At 36.9% G+C, this 17,217-nt stretch overlaps 1 protein-coding gene across 7 annotated transcripts in view; it reads left to right on the forward strand.

Moving 5' to 3' along the window:
• Positions 1-17,217, forward strand: part of Cpq (carboxypeptidase Q) — a 502,796-nt gene that overhangs the window by 48,278 nt on the left and 437,301 nt on the right. For 4 of the 7 annotated variants that reach the window (XM_087190642.1, XM_021262674.2, XM_087190647.1 and 1 more), the window contains one exon: positions 10,988-11,120. The exons of the other annotated variants lie outside the window; for them this stretch is intronic. In XM_087190642.1, coding sequence (XP_087046768.1) covers positions 10,988-11,120 — 133 coding nt within the window. The remainder of the gene's footprint in view (positions 1-10,987; positions 11,121-17,217) is intronic. 7 annotated transcript variants of the gene reach the window in all.

Below are 17,217 nucleotides of genomic sequence, written 5' to 3' on the forward strand. Positions count from 1 at the left end.
AGAGAGGACTGTCTATGGGCCTAGAATTGTGAACTCTTGACTTATGGCTGTCTATGCACACCCTAGTTGCATATTTCCCAAGTGTTTTCCTGTGCAAATCTTCATTATAAGAAAGACAGTATTTTTTTTTACCTGTACTTATTGTTTTAAGGCTATTTAAAAAATTTTTTTACTATGAAAAGTTGCAAAGAAAATAATGAGAATCAAATGAATGAGCATCCATAGACATATCATCTGGGTTTAGCAATTGTTAACATTTTGCTGTATTTGTTCCATCATTTTTGCTAGTGTTATCTTATCCTTACATATTTTCTAAAACAATGGCAACTTCCTGTGTAGACGCAACACTATTATCATTCTTATTAAAATGAACTATATTCCTTAACATCATCTAATACGTGGTCTGAGTTCATATTTCCCAGGCAACCCCACAATGCATTTTGCGGCCAGTTTGTTTAGCTCAGGATCCATTGGAGCACAATGGATTTCATTTGGTTATGTTTCTTAAGCCTCTTAGAATTACTATTTCTCACCTGTGCTGTGTGTGTGTGTGTGTGTGTGTGTGTGTGTGTGTGTGTCCCCACCTGTGATATGTTGATGAAATAAGCCACTTGGTCTGTACTATGTCTCATCTTTTGTATTTGTTTGATTTTTCAGGATGAGTTTTGATGCTTTGCATTTGGTGTTCAAAATGGAGTAGGATCTGGAGATTGGCAGTGAGCAGGAATGCACATAGAGATAGCAGGAATCTTCCATATTCCTACATCCTGCTCTGAAGGCTGATAGACAGATGAAAAATCATGTTAATAAACAGCTCCATGGTTGTTTCCAGAAGAACGAGGAGGTATTCTTTCTCTTAGGTCACAGCGCAGAGCTTGAGTATGTAATGATCCTCTTGGGTATATATGTGGGTTTTTTTCCCCCATTAACTTTATTGGTACATTTCAGGTATAAAATACAGTTACATTCATCATTGGGATCTTGTACCATTACATGAGTCTCTTGGTTCTTATTTTTTTTTCCCCTTCCCTTGCCCTCCCTTCACCCCCTCCACCCTTCCCTATTTGCAAAGACCTTGTTTCCATTTTTTTCCTCTTCTCATATTTTTTCCTTTCCCTTTTTTCCCTTCCCCTACTCCTCCCAATTCCCCTGCTCTTTTAGACCTTTTCTTCCTGTTACACAATATCAGTTATACATTTTTAAAATTACAATATTAAGATCTAGGAGACATTACCACAGATTTTACAGAATTTAAAAGGATACAGAAAGCATATTACAGAAATCTTTTTTGAAATAAAATTGACAACTTCTAAGAAGTAACTTAGAAGACAAATTAATGAAACTAACTCTGAAGGAAATATAAAATTTGAATAGCACCTATTAAAGAAAGTATATTCCTAGCTTGAAAACCTACCTATATGAGAACAGCAGGCTCATAAACATTTTAACTGATAAATTATATCAAACATTTAAAGCAGAAAAAAGAAGGAACACTTCTCCCCTCATTTTAGGAAATCAACATTGTGCTAATCCTAAAACTGGATAAAGATAATAGAAGAAAAAGGTATGAACATAGATAGAAATTTGTTTAACAAAACAAACTCTTCTTTAGAAGTCAGATCTGGCAGTATGTAGAAAGTGGTTTTGTTATAGGGATGGCAGTGTTGGTTCAGCATTGGAAGATCCACCCCCAAAAGGAATCATTTTAACAGAGGAAAGGAGAAAGCCATATGATCCTGTCACTAGTTGGAGAAAGAGTATTGGACTAAATTCTACAGCTGTTCATGGTAAAAGCTATCAGGAGACTAGGAGTAGAACAGAACCTTCTCAACAGATCAAAGACATGTACTCCATACTTCCAACAAAAACTCCTTCTATGAATGGAGACGATACAATGCTTTCTCCCTAAAGTGGGGAACAAGGGCATATATGCCTACTCTTCATCTGTCCATTAGACTTTGAAACATAGGTCTAAACCAAAATAGTCTGGCAATAAAATGACACAACTAGGATAGGATTGGCACAGCAGACGCAAAATCTTTATATGTAGATGAAATGATCATCTACAGAGAAAATACTAAGAAATCTCTGGGAGCCCCTAGAACTTGTATTTGAATTTAGCGGGACTAGAAAACACAAGGTATATATAAAAATTCAGGTCTGTGTATACTTGCTATAAATGAAGAACTGGATATTGAAATTTAAAAGTTATGTAGGAGTACAAAGGACCCAGAAAAGCCAAAAACAAAACCAAAAACCGTGTTGGAAGACATTTAGCACCCAATTTTAAGACTTCTTCTAAAGCTACAGTAATCAAGGCAGTGTTGGTGTAAGGAAAGACATATAGATCATTGGAATAAAACAGAGAATCTAGAAATAGAACCACACATATATGGTCCACTGAGTTTTGAAAGATTATTTAACATTAGCATTTTATAGAATATAAACTCGATTCAAGAGCCGAGGAAGAGATACTGTCTTCAGCAAACGGCACTAGAACACCTGGTATCCGTATATAAAAAATTAATCTCAACCTTTTTTTTCCATACATGAAAATAACTTGAAGGGATCCATGAACCAAAATAAGAAAGCCTAAAAGTATAAAACTTTAAGAAGAAATTATAAGGGAAAATATTTATGAATTCAGGGTAGGCAAGAACTAACTAGGATACAAAAAACATGATGTATAAAAGAAAAAAAAATTGATAAATGAGATTCCATCAAAATTTAGAACTTTAAATGACATCATTAAAATGAAAAGTAGTCCTTCAACAGACCATATTTACAATACATTTAAATTATGACCAGAATATATAAAGAATTCTTAGAGCTCATTAATAGACAACCCAATTAAAATGTAGACATAAGATGATAAATAGCCAGTATGGCACAAGGAATGGTGTGCAACTCTAGAATCAGAAAAACACTAATCAGTACAATAATAAGATTGAATTATACACTTATTAGGGAGATGAACTCAAAAGTTTTAAAAGCCTTCTCATGACTTTTTTCTTTTTGTTGGATTCTTCCCCTTTGCGTTTAATTTGTCACACCCAATGGATTCATTCTGCTGGGTTTCCTGGGGTTGTGATTCTCATTGTCTTTTTCTAGGGTATTGTCTAAAATTTTTTGGAGTGCTGGTTTGGTTTTCATGAAGTTCCTGAGGTGCTCTTTATCATGAAAGTATCTTATTTCTCCATCAATTTTAAAAGATAGTTTTGCAGGGTTCATTAATCTGGGTTGGAAACTGTTTTCCTTTAGGGCTTGAAATACATCACTCCAAGCTCTTCTTGCCTTGAAGGTTTGCATTGAGAAGTCTGCTGTGATTCTGATGGGCTTTCCTTTGTATGTGATTTGTTTCTTTTCTCTTATTGCTTGTAGAATTTTATTCTTCTGTTGGATTTCTGGAATCCTAACTATTATATGCCTATGTGTAGATTTTTTTTGATTAAGTCTAGCTGGAGTCCTATATGCCTCACTTATCTGTATGTCAAGTTCTTTTCCCCTCCTTGGGAAGTTTTCTGCCATCACCTCTGTGAAGAGTTTTTTTTATGTCATCGGCACTCTCTCCTCTTTCTTCATTGACTCCAATCAGTCTTATGTTATTCTTCTTTGCATCGTCTAGCAGCTGCTGGATTGATTTCTCATGTTCCCTTACAATTTTAAAGCAATTTTTCTTTTCCTCCTCACTAATTGCAATCTTATCTTCTATATGTGAAATTCTATCCTCAAATTGGTTCATTCTGCTAAGTAGACTTTTGATGGAGTTTTTAATCTTTTGGAAATCTGTTTGTATCTGTTTTATGGATTCCACTTGTTTCCTATGTTGGGATTCCATTATTCCTCAGATCGTCTATTTTTTTATCTGTGTCCTTTCTAGATTTATTAATCATGTCTTGCACCATGAGCAAAATCTTTGCTGTTATCTAAGTAATTATTTCTGATTTCCTTTTTCCCAGATCCTCTTTTGTTGCCAGTTCAGAGAGTCCAGGTGGTTGAGTATCAGAGTGTTCCATCTCGTTTCCCTTTGGGGTTGCTGTAGGTGATCTGGAAGTCTGTTTTTGAGGCTTGTTTATGTGTCTTCTCATTTCCACTGTGGGGGTTGTGTCTGTACTTCTGGCACCCATGCAGCTCACCTTCTCTGCCCCAGGAGCTTGGGATGGCAGCGGGGAAGCTTCCTTCTGGGTGCTGGGACTGGCTCAGCTTCACTGCCCTAGGAGCCTGGGATGGAAGTGGGGAAGCTTCCTTCCAGGTGCTGGGACCAGCTGAGGTTCACTGCCCTAGGAGCCTGGGATGGAGGCGGGGAAGCTTCCTTCTGGGTGCTGGGACCGGCTCAGCTTCACTGCCCTAGGAGCCTGGGATGGAAGTGGGGAGCTTCCTTCCGGGTGCTGGGACCAGCTCACCTTCTTGGCCCTAGGAGCCTGGGATGGAGGCAGGGAAGCTTCCTTCTGGGTGCTGGGACCGGCTCAGCTTCACTACCCTAGGAGCCTGGGATGGAGGCAGGGGAGCTTCCTTCTGGGTGCTGGGATTGGCTCAGCTTCACTGCCCTAGGAGCCTGGGATGGAGACGGGGAAGCTTCCTCCTCTTGGGTATATATGTTGAATAGTGTATCCTGAAAAAAATAAGATGAAGACAGCCAAGAAGCAGAAAGATGAAAGCTATGAGGATATCACAGAGAATTTCCAGTGGCCTGACATCTTCAGTTTGTTTTACTTAGTTTACTCATGTCTCTTAGCAATAGAGAGCCCAGATTTGAAATAAAGAACTACAGAGGACTAAATATCTTGAGAAGCTGAGTAACAGGCCTTAAAATAAGACTTAGGAGGAAGTCAGCCACAGAAAGGAGGTTAGTGTGTGGATGCACATCATGGTATATGTTGTGGTTTGAATCTGCACGGTCCTCTCCAATTCTCAAACACTCAGAGGTGAGGCTTTCTGAGGGTGGCTAGATCATGGGGATGCCGTAATAATTGGATTCATCCACTGGTGAGTTCAGCAGCTGAGTATGCTGCTGGGAGTTGGGGCCTGGTTAGAGGCAGTCACTGGGGATGTGACCTGGAAAGGTATATCTCCTGGCCAGGCTCCTCATTTCTCTCTGCTTCCTGGCTACTGTGATGAGACCATCTCTTCTTCATGGCGGGCTCTTCCACCAAGTGGTTTCTGCCTTGGAGCCTGCCGAGCAAGGACTGAAAATTCTGAAACTGCAAGCCAAAATAAACCTCTCTTCTTTTAAGTTATGAGTGTCAGGTATTATGTCTCAGCACTGAAGAGAGCGACTCTGACAATGAGTTTTAAGCAGGCATGAACCTGAGCATGTTCTTTCCCATTTGGTGTCCCAACATGATTAAACCACATTCCAAGAGAATGTCTTTTTTTTCTGTTATGAATGTATGCTAATAAGTGAAGTTACTAAGAAATGATCTTGACTGGTATAAATTTAGCTTTCTCCTTCTCCCTCTTCCCACCCATATTTTAATAAATAGTGAAATGGCTGGAAGTATTCAGAAAAATGACAGAAATCAGAGGCTTGGGGAATTATCAAGTTAGATGATGTGTAATTGAACAATGTTGAGCAGAATACACAAATCAAAAGTGGTCTAAGGTCTGTTAGAGGAGGAAACTTATTTGGGTCTGGCTCTGTGTCTCAAGTCTAACCATGGCTAGAGGTGGTATTTCCTGTTTATCTTTCATAAAGCTGGCAGCAATTTTTACGTCATGTTCTCTGCAATATCCCTGACCTCTACTGAATGAAAAGTGATTTCTAGTTTTATTTTTTAGCATTCACAAAGACAAACCTTCCAGAGAAGCTTCCTTTTCTTCCTAGCATCTGGATAAATGGAAGGATAGTACCAAGAGGTAGGTGTTTGGACCAGTTAGGATGTTTGATGGGCTCAGTGGAGGTGGGCCTTAGTGTTAAAATTTTGGGGAATTATGCTGTTCATATATTATTATCCAAACATGATGGTGGGCTTGGATATTACCTGCCTTAATGTTGTAGCTATATTTTAATCTTAAAATAAAACTTTCCTATTTAACAGAGAAATGAAGAAAGGGAAAAAAGCAAAAAACTCTCAAGAAATAAAAAGTTAAAAATATTTATTTGGGACAATAAAATCTGCTTGCAATTGAGACTAACACAATGTTGGGCAACACTGGGATATTGTTTGCACTTCTTTTTATATTATCTTCCCATTATCGGGCACCCCTCCACACACACCTGGATATCCAGGTGTTCAGCAGGCCCCCCCCTCCCCGTGTGGGTTGTGGGATCCTTAGTGTTCACTTTGCTGCATTCCATTGAGAACACCCCTGAAAGGCTATTCCTTTTCCCATTGTGAAGATCTTTTTTCTTTTCTTCACTACCCATGGAAAGAATTTGATAAAAATACAGTAGTTCAGATCAATGTACAGTATATACCAGCAATTAACCAATGGTAGTGATCAATATTTTATTTTCAGTTTAGTATATGCATTTCAAAAAAAATCTTGTAAACCCAGCTAATGCATATGCAAAGGCATCGTCAGAATTTCAGTATGGATTTGATGGCTGAGGCAGCACAGTGAACAGACTTTCATTTACACTCTCTCAAATCTCAACACATGCCTTCTATTTCAAACCTAGTTTAAAGACAGGAAATATTTGAATTTTACTTTAACATCATTAAACTCTGTTTTTCTTATGTCTTCACATTGCCAGGACATTTAAAAGTCCTTTCCAGTCCTACCAAAAAAAAGACATCTTCTGTCTAGCTTGTAACCAACTGTTCTCAATATTGGAAAAGAGATAGACTGTGTACATTAGGAATTTCAGTCCCTCACTTTGCATTCAACTAACATATGACTTCATTAACTCTCATCCTGACTTTTCAGTTTGAGACATGTTACTCCAATTTCCATCCCTGAGACACAACATCTGACACCCACAACTTAAGGGAAGAGAGGTTTAATTAGGCTCACAGTTTCAGGGGATTCAGTCCATAGTTGGCTGGCTCCAAAGGAGAAACCTCATGGAAAAAGGGTGAAGCTAAGCTGCTTAAATTCATGGTGGCCAGGAAGCAAAGCATGGAAACCAGTGATGAAGGGGTAAGGAACCAGATATAGACCCCAAGGTCATACCTCTATGACCCACCTAGACACATTCCAAAGTGTGATTTACCAATCCCGTCAATGGTTCTGAAGCCAATCAAATTGAAAATTAAACTTAATGGTCATAAGGCACATTATTATTTTCCCTTCTGCAGTGTTAACAATGAACATTTTCACTCTGTCATTATTTAACGAAGAGATGATTAATAGTGAATACATGGTTCTGAAATTCCTTAGAACAGTTCATAGAAATATAATGTGAGGCTCATATATAATTTAAATTTTCTAGTAGTCAAATTAAAAAGAAACAGGTAAAATAAAAATTTAATTATTATTTTATTTAATCTAATATGTAAAACATAATTATCATTTTAACATGTAATTAATATAAATAATGAAATATTTCATATCTTTATTTTTTGTACTTAGTCTTTGGAATCTATGACCTGTTTCACAATTACTGTACATCTCTATTTGAGTAGTTGCATTTCAAATACTCAGTAACTAAATGTGGCTGGTGATTATCATATTCCCAGCCTTAGCAAATTTCTGAGTAAGAAGAGAATAAAACTATGAATTTGTACTTAGTTTTCAATTAGATTGTCTTCATGAAAAATGTTTAAGTCTAAGCTAATAATTTTCTTCCCCAAATACACTTTTCTGCTATCATTCTCTAATTCAGTAATTGTCCCTCACAGGCCTGCCATACAAAGGCTGATCAAAATATATAATGTGTGTTTAAATTTTTAAAAATCATTACAATAAAAGACACCTTGCCTCTAATACCCCTCAAAATACTCCCCCTCGCTTCAAATACACTTATTGCATCATTCTTGCCCCTCTTCAGGAAGCAGTTCTGGAAGTCCTTTTTTGTGAGTGTCTTTATGAGTTGTGATAAAAAATGCAGTGAACGCTGATGCCACGTGCCATCCAGAAGAAAGATAGGCTCATGAAAACATTATGATGTGTCCTCATCCACCTGGCACTGTGACATTTCTGGCCCTTCTTCAAAGTTAAAATGAACATGAAAGATAAACATTGTAGATCACTTTGGGACATTGAGGCAATCATGACAGTACAACTAAAGAGATGAAAGAAGACTTCCAGATCTGCTTCAGAAAGTGGCAAGAACTGTGGAGTAAGTGTGTTTGAAGTAAGGGGATAATTTGAGGGGATTAATGGCAAAATATTTTTTACTGCAAAAAACATTTTAAATGTAATTATTCACTGTATTGTCCTTGTGTGTGGTCTTACAGGTAGGACACTGTTCATTTATAAGAGGCACTATTTACAGTGCACCCAGCTGTATACCACACTGTTGTTTCAGTAACACTACCTAGTTGTCCATGCCAGATAGGGACTGACTCCAGTGCTTCCTCTCCCTCACTTCTACGCCCATCCTCCAAATGTCTAAATTCTGTTTAGTTTTATTTCCAAAGTGCATCTAGAAGCACTCATCTGTCAATCTCCCCTATCATTCCTTTGAATGGGATGCTACCATGGCCTCTAACTGGCTTCCCACACCCACTTTGGATGTTTCCCAGTCTATCCTCCATTCTGTACGGCCTGTGTTATCAAAGGCCAAACCAAGCATGCTATTCTCCCATTTAAGTTAAGTTCTCTCTCTGACAACTTCCCAGGCTTTTAGGTGAGATTCCAAAATCTTATGGCCTCTACAAGGCTTTTTTAATCTGATTTCCATCCCTCTTCTAGTCCTTCCTTCTTTATTTTACTATCTCTTCTCCCTGGGAGGATGTTCACACATTCTCTTACTTTGACCTCACATGTTTGGTGCCCTCTCTCTTTCTTTTCTGTTTCTCCCATTCCTTTTAAAGATCACTTTCTGAGGAGCACTATCTTTAACTTCTTGAGTCCCATTCTTTATATTCTTACAGCCTCTACTATGTTTTCTTCCTACCACTTACCACAATTTAAACTTCATGATTATTTATATAATTTTAATATACTACTTGTATATACCAATTTAACTTTCATGAGAAAAGAGAACCACACCTCCCTTGTTAGTCCCCTTTATATCTGTGGCACTAGTCTGGGGCCTGGCATATAGTAAGTATTTAGTATTTTCCAGCTGAATCTGCAGCTGCATGTGCCCCACCTGTTCTTTGGTAGCTTGAAGAGGCTTCTCAAGATTGTTGAAACTCTTATTTGCATGACTAAGTGTGTCAGCTTCTTTTTCATTGTGAAGGTTTTAGGATGCATCCCCTAAGTCATTCCATTACACTGACAAAACCAAAAAGTCTGATAATGACTACGGAAGAGGGCATGGAACAAAATAATTTTTACACCAATGCCAAAAGTGTATACTGATATAACCACTTTGGAAAACAGTTTGGAATGGTAAATTTGAAGATGCACATACATTGGACCTAGTAATTCAACAAACATAAACCAGAATAAGGGGCACGAGTTGCTTGTTTCACAGAGCTAACTGGTAATATTATGATAATCATCTGAAGGCCTTGCAGAAGTTTCCTGGGTTGACTGTTGACATCTCCTGCTGGGAAGGCTGGCCACTGAGCAGTAATAATACCTAGGAGGGTGGAAGCTCCTGTCTTTGGTTCCATCCATGGCCTCCACTCCTACCACCATAGTTACTCCATTCAAATGCCTGTTGTGTTGGCACTGTTGTGCCTTGTGGTGGTTAAGCTTAATTGTGTCAACTTGATTGACTTGAGAACCACCCAAGAGATTAAAGCAACATCTGGGTGTGTCTGCGTGGATCATGGAGGGATAACCATGGGGTATATATCTAGACCCTCACTTGTGTCTCTCTAGTATTGTTCCTGTTCTTTGCCTCCCTACTGGTTGCTATGAACTAGGCATTTTTGCTCTGCAGTACCTTTCTGTTGTGATGTTTTTGCCTTGGAGCCTTGACTATGGATTGAACTTGTGGAAACCATGAGCCAATTTAAACCTCTCGTCCTTTAAATTGTGAATGTCATTGTGTATTTTGTTCCAGCAACAAGATACATGTGCTAAAACAGAAGCCAGTGTATTCTGTCTCTTTGGTGAGTGCTCTCTGTGAGGTATTCATTCTCTCTGCTGAGTCCTAATGTGTTATAAACATCTCCATGGATAGTGATGGGCTTCCGTGGGTCCACTGCAGGCAAGCATCTACTCTAGACCTTCTTGGCCCTGATTATTCTTTCTTCTTCCAGGTCCCTGCTCACTCAGCCAGTCAACTCTAAATGATTTTTAATCCTTAGATCTATTAATAGTTGTGCCACTTCCTTTCCATATGAAGAGGATGACTGGCTAGAATGCCTGGATGTAGTTGGTTCTTTGGGAAGATTTCCTCCTCTTTTGATTTTGATTTGGGCCCATCTCTGAGTGCAGGTGGTCATTTTTGAGTCACTCTGATGTACTGAGCTGACTCACTTATGAGCTATTTTTCCCTTCTCTCACCTGGTCAGTAGGGCCTCTCTGTGTGGCCACAGGTATAATTTGATGAGAGGTAGATGAAATAGCTTCAGGATCATGCAGTTTGCTTGTACCCCTTGGCCTTATTTGGATCTTATAGAATATTTATTGCCAGACCTGCCTGACTTTATGACTTGGTGTGTTGGGTAAAACTCAGCTCATGCGGGCCAACTCTTCATTTTTTTTTTTTTTGTACCAAGGATTGAATTTGGGACTTGGGCTTTTCAGGCAGTCAGTGGCACCACTGAGCTAAATCTCTGGCCCTGGGCATCTGTCGTTGTAGGGTAATTGGTGTCCTGTGGTAGTCACCTGATCTCTTCCAGGGCTCAGTCGTATCCCAGGAAATAGTTTTTGAGGAGCATATAGTTCCTTACTGAAGATAGCATGGCCATTTCAGGACCCTATGGAACTGATTAGGTTGTATTCTCCTATTGTTTATTTTTGTATATTTTTGTTATAGTGTCTTTTCATACCATGGAAACTTCGAAAACCAAAGAGTGTACCAGATCAGGCTTGTGCTTTCACAGCCTGGACTTGCTGCGGTGCTTTCTGCTCCACTCAAGGGTGGCAAACATGTACTGTGCCTAATCCATGTAAGTGAACGTTGCTTCTGTTCATCTTTATTGATAGGGATGTGGATGAATCTGTTTTAGCAAGGGTATGGTATCTGGCCCAGCAACCACAATTGTGGCCACTTGGCTATAAAATGTTATAGATTTAGTTTCTTTAATAATTAATCGACTTTCAAGATTTTCTAAATCTCTTTGAGTCTGTTTTGGTGGTTTATTCTTTTCTAGAACAAGATCCTTTTCACCTAAAGGAGTTCATAAATTTTTTATTAGTTTCATATTACCTACTACATCTGTAGTTGTGTCCTTCTTTTTATTTGTGCTCTCTTTCTATTTTTCTCACTCACTTTTGCCAGAGGTCTGCCAATTTTATTAGCTTTTTATGAAGAGCCAATATTTGGATTTGTTTTACCCTTCTGTTTTATTTTTGCTTTGTGTTTTATTAATTTTTTTCATCTACATTTATTTTTCTTTTCAATGTTTATGTTTCTCTTGCTTGTCTTTTTTTCCTAGTTTCTTATATTGTATACTTGGCTCATTAATTTTTCATACTTTCCTTTTTTGTTATAAGTATTTAACTATATATATTTTTGGATTTTTAATCATATATATTTAAGTTATAAAAAGCTACAAATCTGTGTCTCATGCTTTTGATCAGTATATTTTTATCTTTCATTTCCTTATTTTGTTCTTCCAAAAGCCATGTGTAATTTAGAAGTGTTTTTTAAAGTTTAAGTACATAAGTTTCTTTGATAATTCTATTTGCTGTCTATTAATTTAACTAACTTTTTGTCATATAATGCAATTCATGAGATACTCTCTGAAACTTGCTAGGATCTATTTTATGGTCCAAATATAGTTAATTTTTAAATGTTCTTTCTCAAATTGTTAAGTTCACTGCCTCATAGGTTCACATTAGATCATGTTTGTTGTTCAAATTTTTATCATTATTGATTTATTGTTGTTTGGGATATTAATTACCGAAGAATTGTGTTAAAATCTTCCATTATCATGTAGATTTGTCCCATTTCTATATTTCCAGTATTTTTAAAAATATACTTTTCATAAATTAGGTACATATGTATGTAAAATTATTATACCTTGGCAAAGTGAGTCCTTTATGTAGTGATCTTTTATACATCTATAATCTCTGCCTTTAAGTTTATTTTTTGTCTTGTACTGTTAACACTTTACCAATTTTTAAATTAATGTTTTATTGATATAGCTTTTCCTAATTTTATATTAAAAATTTTTTTGTGTTAAGACCTAGATGTATTCTTTGCAAATGAACTGAAGTTGTATTTTATTTTTAATCCAGTCTGGAGATATTTGTTTTTTAATCAATGGAATGCAATTTAATCAAGTCTGTTTATGTTGATTGAGGTTAATGTTATGTTTGGATTCACTTCTATAGCCTTGTAATGGTTTGGACTGAAGAGTTAACCTGGATTTTTCCACATTTCTTTGTTGAAAGGTATTCCTTTTTACATACAGCCTAACTCATGCAACAAACCACAGAGGTAAGGGTTTATTATCCCTCTTTTGTAGGTAAGGAAACTGAAGGTCAGAGAGATTAATGAAGACACTTAAGGTCCAATATCTAGCAAGTGACAGAAATGGGAATCATAGTCAGTTCTCTATGGCTCTAATATCCTTGCTCAGTTCACAAGGAGGTGAACTAATGCCCAGTAATGGGGGAACTCTCTTAAAATTGACCCAAAATGTAATGAATTATCAGTTGAGGTCATGGATATCCCACTGGACTTTTCTAAGCAGAGATGGTGTGGTCATATGTCATGGCTGTTAACGTGGGAACATCCTTGGAGCAGAAAGCCGTACTTCAGGACAAAGGCTTGGATTACATGATCATTCAGGTCTATTTCAGTTTCCATCAGCCTATTGAAACTGCAAGGGCTTAGCAAATATATGCTTTTCAAAACTCTCCCTGCTTTCTGAAAGGAGCCGCGATGTGAACTTGTCATTTCTTCACTCAGCCTTCTTAATCTGCTGCAGTGTTGGGTGATATGTCCAGGTGGGGACTTAATACAGTGCTGTTTGATTATTTCTTGTTGAAAGTATGTTTGGCTCATTTAGAGAGGAGAAAAACAAATCATGTGTGTTTTGTAGAGTGAAAATATGAGTACAGCATAAGGCTTGTTTATCTGATATGCTAGAGCCAAGAAATGCAAAAGCCAACAGACACTGAATTGCATATTCATATCACATTAACAACTTTAATAAGTTCATAACTCATTTTAAATACAAATCATATTTTTAAAATATAATAATATTTTATATTCAGCTTTTAGTAAATAGCCAGAATTCATAGGGAAGTAAAACATTTGTCCTTTGTGCCTTGCTTTGTTGACATATTCTACCTTGAAAAGGCCAAAAGCCCATGGGAATAAAAAAATTAATATCTGTCAGCAGCAGTCTTATCAAGCTGGCCCCTCTGTAGACTCTGCTTCTGTCCACTTACTTTTACATCCTCACTACTACTCCTTCAGTAACCATCCTCTTTCTTGTAAAGCCCAGCCAAAAGAACAGTACTTTCAGAAGGTTCCATTCACCCACACATATCTCCCTGTACTGTATCTCTCCAGGTACCCGGAAGTGGCAGCTGAAGTATCCGAAAAAAGGTTTTGGAATTCTTTCCTTCCAGGTTGAATATTCCTTTTAAATTTTTTAAAAACAATTTTTCAGGTGATTCCTTTAATGTCTCTCTATGGCGTGTAAGAAAGAGGTCACCACAGTAATCCCGCCGTATCTGTGGGGGACATGTTCCAATATTATATACAGTGAAGACACATGCTAGAGAAATACTTGTATATGAAGAACTTAAAATTAAGAAAATTCAGAAGATTACATTAAAAATCCCAGATTGTCGCCACTAGCCATTATATGATTTCAACCGTAGAATACCTCGGTTCTCGTGGTGGAGGACCAGTGATTTCTGTGCCCGGCCTGGGCTAGTGGAGCCTCTGCCCTTGTGGTCCCTGTCTGCCCGGCCTTCTTTAAGCCTTTCCTATTGAGAAAGCAGCTCCTCAATTCAAAAGCCAGCATATTTGTCACCTTTATTGAGGAGCCCTCCGTGGCCCCTCACAAAAACAACCACTATCCCTCCTCTATGGTTTCCATGGTACTTGGAATATTTGCCTATAACTTATTTTATAATTCACATGAAACATAATAGTAACAGTGATTTCTTCTATTTCTACTCCTTTTGCTAGGTTATGTCTCATTCAGTTTTATATGTAGATGTCTTTATGGGGCCCCGCACAAAGTGTTCAATAATTGACATTTCTTGGAAGTTCTTTTTTTTTTTTTACTAATATATTTATTCTTCAAGAAATTGTCCCTTTACTTTCTTCTGCAGTACCTAGAACATGGGATCTTGTATGCAGCCATTTAGCTATGACAGCCTGGCTGTGTGATCTGGGTTTTCTCCTTGTTTTCTGGGAAATAGTTCAGCTCTGTCAAAGAACTGTCAAGAGTAATTCTAATATTGAGGGTGAAGAGGTGGCTACTTGAAAAGCTTGGAGATCCCTTTGTAGATGAATAGACTTGTGTCTGTCTCAAATCTGGGTTAGGGCTATTGCTTTGATAGTGCAGTCAGCAAGGATCAGAAGTCAGGAATTCACGATCTTTCATTCTGTTCTGAGGATTGCTGAAATGCTTTGTCTGAAAACAACAACCTTCCTGGGCTGGAGGTGAGAGAGGGAAGAAGTTAAGAGTTGAAAGGCATGCTCTTCTATTAGCTACTGTGACAAAGTGGATCATGCAGGCTTCAGGTCTGCTAAAAAACTTAAGAATGAAAGCAATGTGAGGCACAACATTCAAGAGAAGATTACAGTACAGTTTTGGGTGTTGGCTCAGGTGTGAGTTGACAGGTACTTCACACTGTTGGTGAGGAGGACAGAAGTATACATTGGTACACTCTTTCTGAGTGCAGTTTTGTAATACATATTAAGAATCTTAAAGGTATTTGTACTTTCTTTTCTCAGCAATGCTACTTGAATGGATTTTTCTTAATGAAGTCATCTGACAAATGTATCAAGATATTTATTTGTATAAGGATGTTTAGTTAGAAATAACATAAAGAACATAACAAAAATAGGCAACCATTCAGATCTGTTCTTCTATCACAAAGGAGTATTACAAAGGAATTCAAATAATATTGCAGAGATACAGTCACAGAGAGGGAAAGAGGTATATGATATATTGTTGTTTTATAAGGTTACCTATGAGATCATAGGTAGATTATGGTCAAGTTTTGTAAAGCACACATTTATGTACTGCTGAGAGATATTTTTCTTTTATTTTGATGATACAAATTTTCTACACAGAGACAGTAGTATATATTTGATTTATAAAGAGCTAATATTTTTTTTCAAAATTATTGGCTATGGAAAGGATAATTCCTAAGCTGGGAAGGGGGATTTCATAGTCATAATTTCAGCACTATGGTGGGCTGAGGCAGGAGGATCACAAATTTAAGTTTTGCCTGGACAACTTAGTGAGACTCTGTCTCAAACATGGGGGTGGAGTAGTGGGGGCACTGGGGATGTAGCTGAGTGGTGGAACACCTGTGCGTTCAATTTCTTGTATGAAAGACAGAAAGGAAGAGAGAGAGAGAGAGAGAGAGAGAAATTCCTTTAGGTCAATGTTGTCCAAGTTGAATGTGTAGTTTTTGGAATAGGTTACAAGTATCACATATTAGCAAAGTACAATGACTGAGCTAATAGGCAAACAAACTTGGTGGTATTTGGTAATATTTGTGAATGTTATGAATGTTATTATCTTTCATATCCTTCCAGTGGAACTACTTCTGTGGGATAGCTGCTTTTTGATTCCTGAGATCTTTTCTCTTTCTTTGGCTTTCACTTTTCAAATACTATGGTACCTGAGGTTACAGCCCTTCCTTAGTATGAGGTTGTGCCCCTTTCTTTGTCACAATGCTGGTGGTCTCTTTCTGGCTCCTCATTAATTATTTTTGTTCATTTCATCAAGTGTTTTGAGAGTCAGGTTTCATGATTCAAATGCCATTCTACCGTGTTAGCTTGTGAGTTCTTACAATAGTGTGATGCTTAGAAAATTCTTCCTTTCTAAAATTTGTCAAATGTTTACCTATTCTGTTATAAAAATATATTTTGATATAATTCTAACATTTATTTGGAATCCATTTTTTGTACGATATGAGACCATAAATTGACTTTTTCCCCCAAAAAATACTGAACTAGTTTTATGCAAAGCATTTATGGAGTAACCCATTTGTTTACATATTGGCTTGTGATATGGACTTGGTCACATATTAAGATATATTGTATACAAGAGTCTGTTTCAGGCCTTTTTGTTTTATTGAATTGATCTGCTTATTGATTCTTATGCCAGCATTATGCTGTTTTAATTATTTAAGAATTAAAATGCAGTTTAATATTGTGTCAGTACATTTCTACTGATTTCACTTTTGAAAAATTTAGTTGTCTTTACACATAATATTTGCCAAATACAATGCTTATCATTATGTCAAAAATATGAATTAATTTGGAAATAATTAACACTTTCCATAATTTAATCTACCCCTTTAGGAGCATGTTTTGTCTTTCCATTTGTTTAAATTTTCTTATGAAATTATGTTTCGTCTCTCAGGGTTTTGTTTAACTAATTTATAATTTGTAAATATTATGAATTGAACCTTCCCCTCATTACATTTTTTCACTGATTATTACTAGTATATAGGAAACAGAATATTTTATAATTATTTTGTTGAGTAGTATTACTGGCTATAGTAGTTCTTTGATACTTTTATATTTTTTAGAAAAATAATCATATTATTTTGTGCAAAAAATTATAAGTTCTGTCCTCTTTCCAACTAATTTTATCTTGTTTCTTTTCTTGCCTGTTAGTAGTGGTCAGGAAGCCTTGCCTCCTTCTTATTTAATGAGATCAGCCTTAGTAATTTGCTGCTAAGAGTCATTGACAATTGGACTGAAAGTTTAGGAAGTATACTTTGCTTCCTAGTTCACTGAGGCTTAAAAATCAGAAAAAGTATTCAATTTTTCAAATGATCTTTTGTACTTTTATAATTATGTGCTCTTATTTGATCTAGTAGTGTCATGTT

This window comes from Heterocephalus glaber, unplaced genomic scaffold (genome assembly GCF_053883595.1).
Source record: "Heterocephalus glaber isolate CG9 unplaced genomic scaffold, H.glaber_assembly_v1.0 deba00001555, whole genome shotgun sequence".
In the NCBI taxonomy this organism is placed as follows: domain Eukaryota; kingdom Metazoa; phylum Chordata; class Mammalia; order Rodentia; family Bathyergidae; genus Heterocephalus; species Heterocephalus glaber.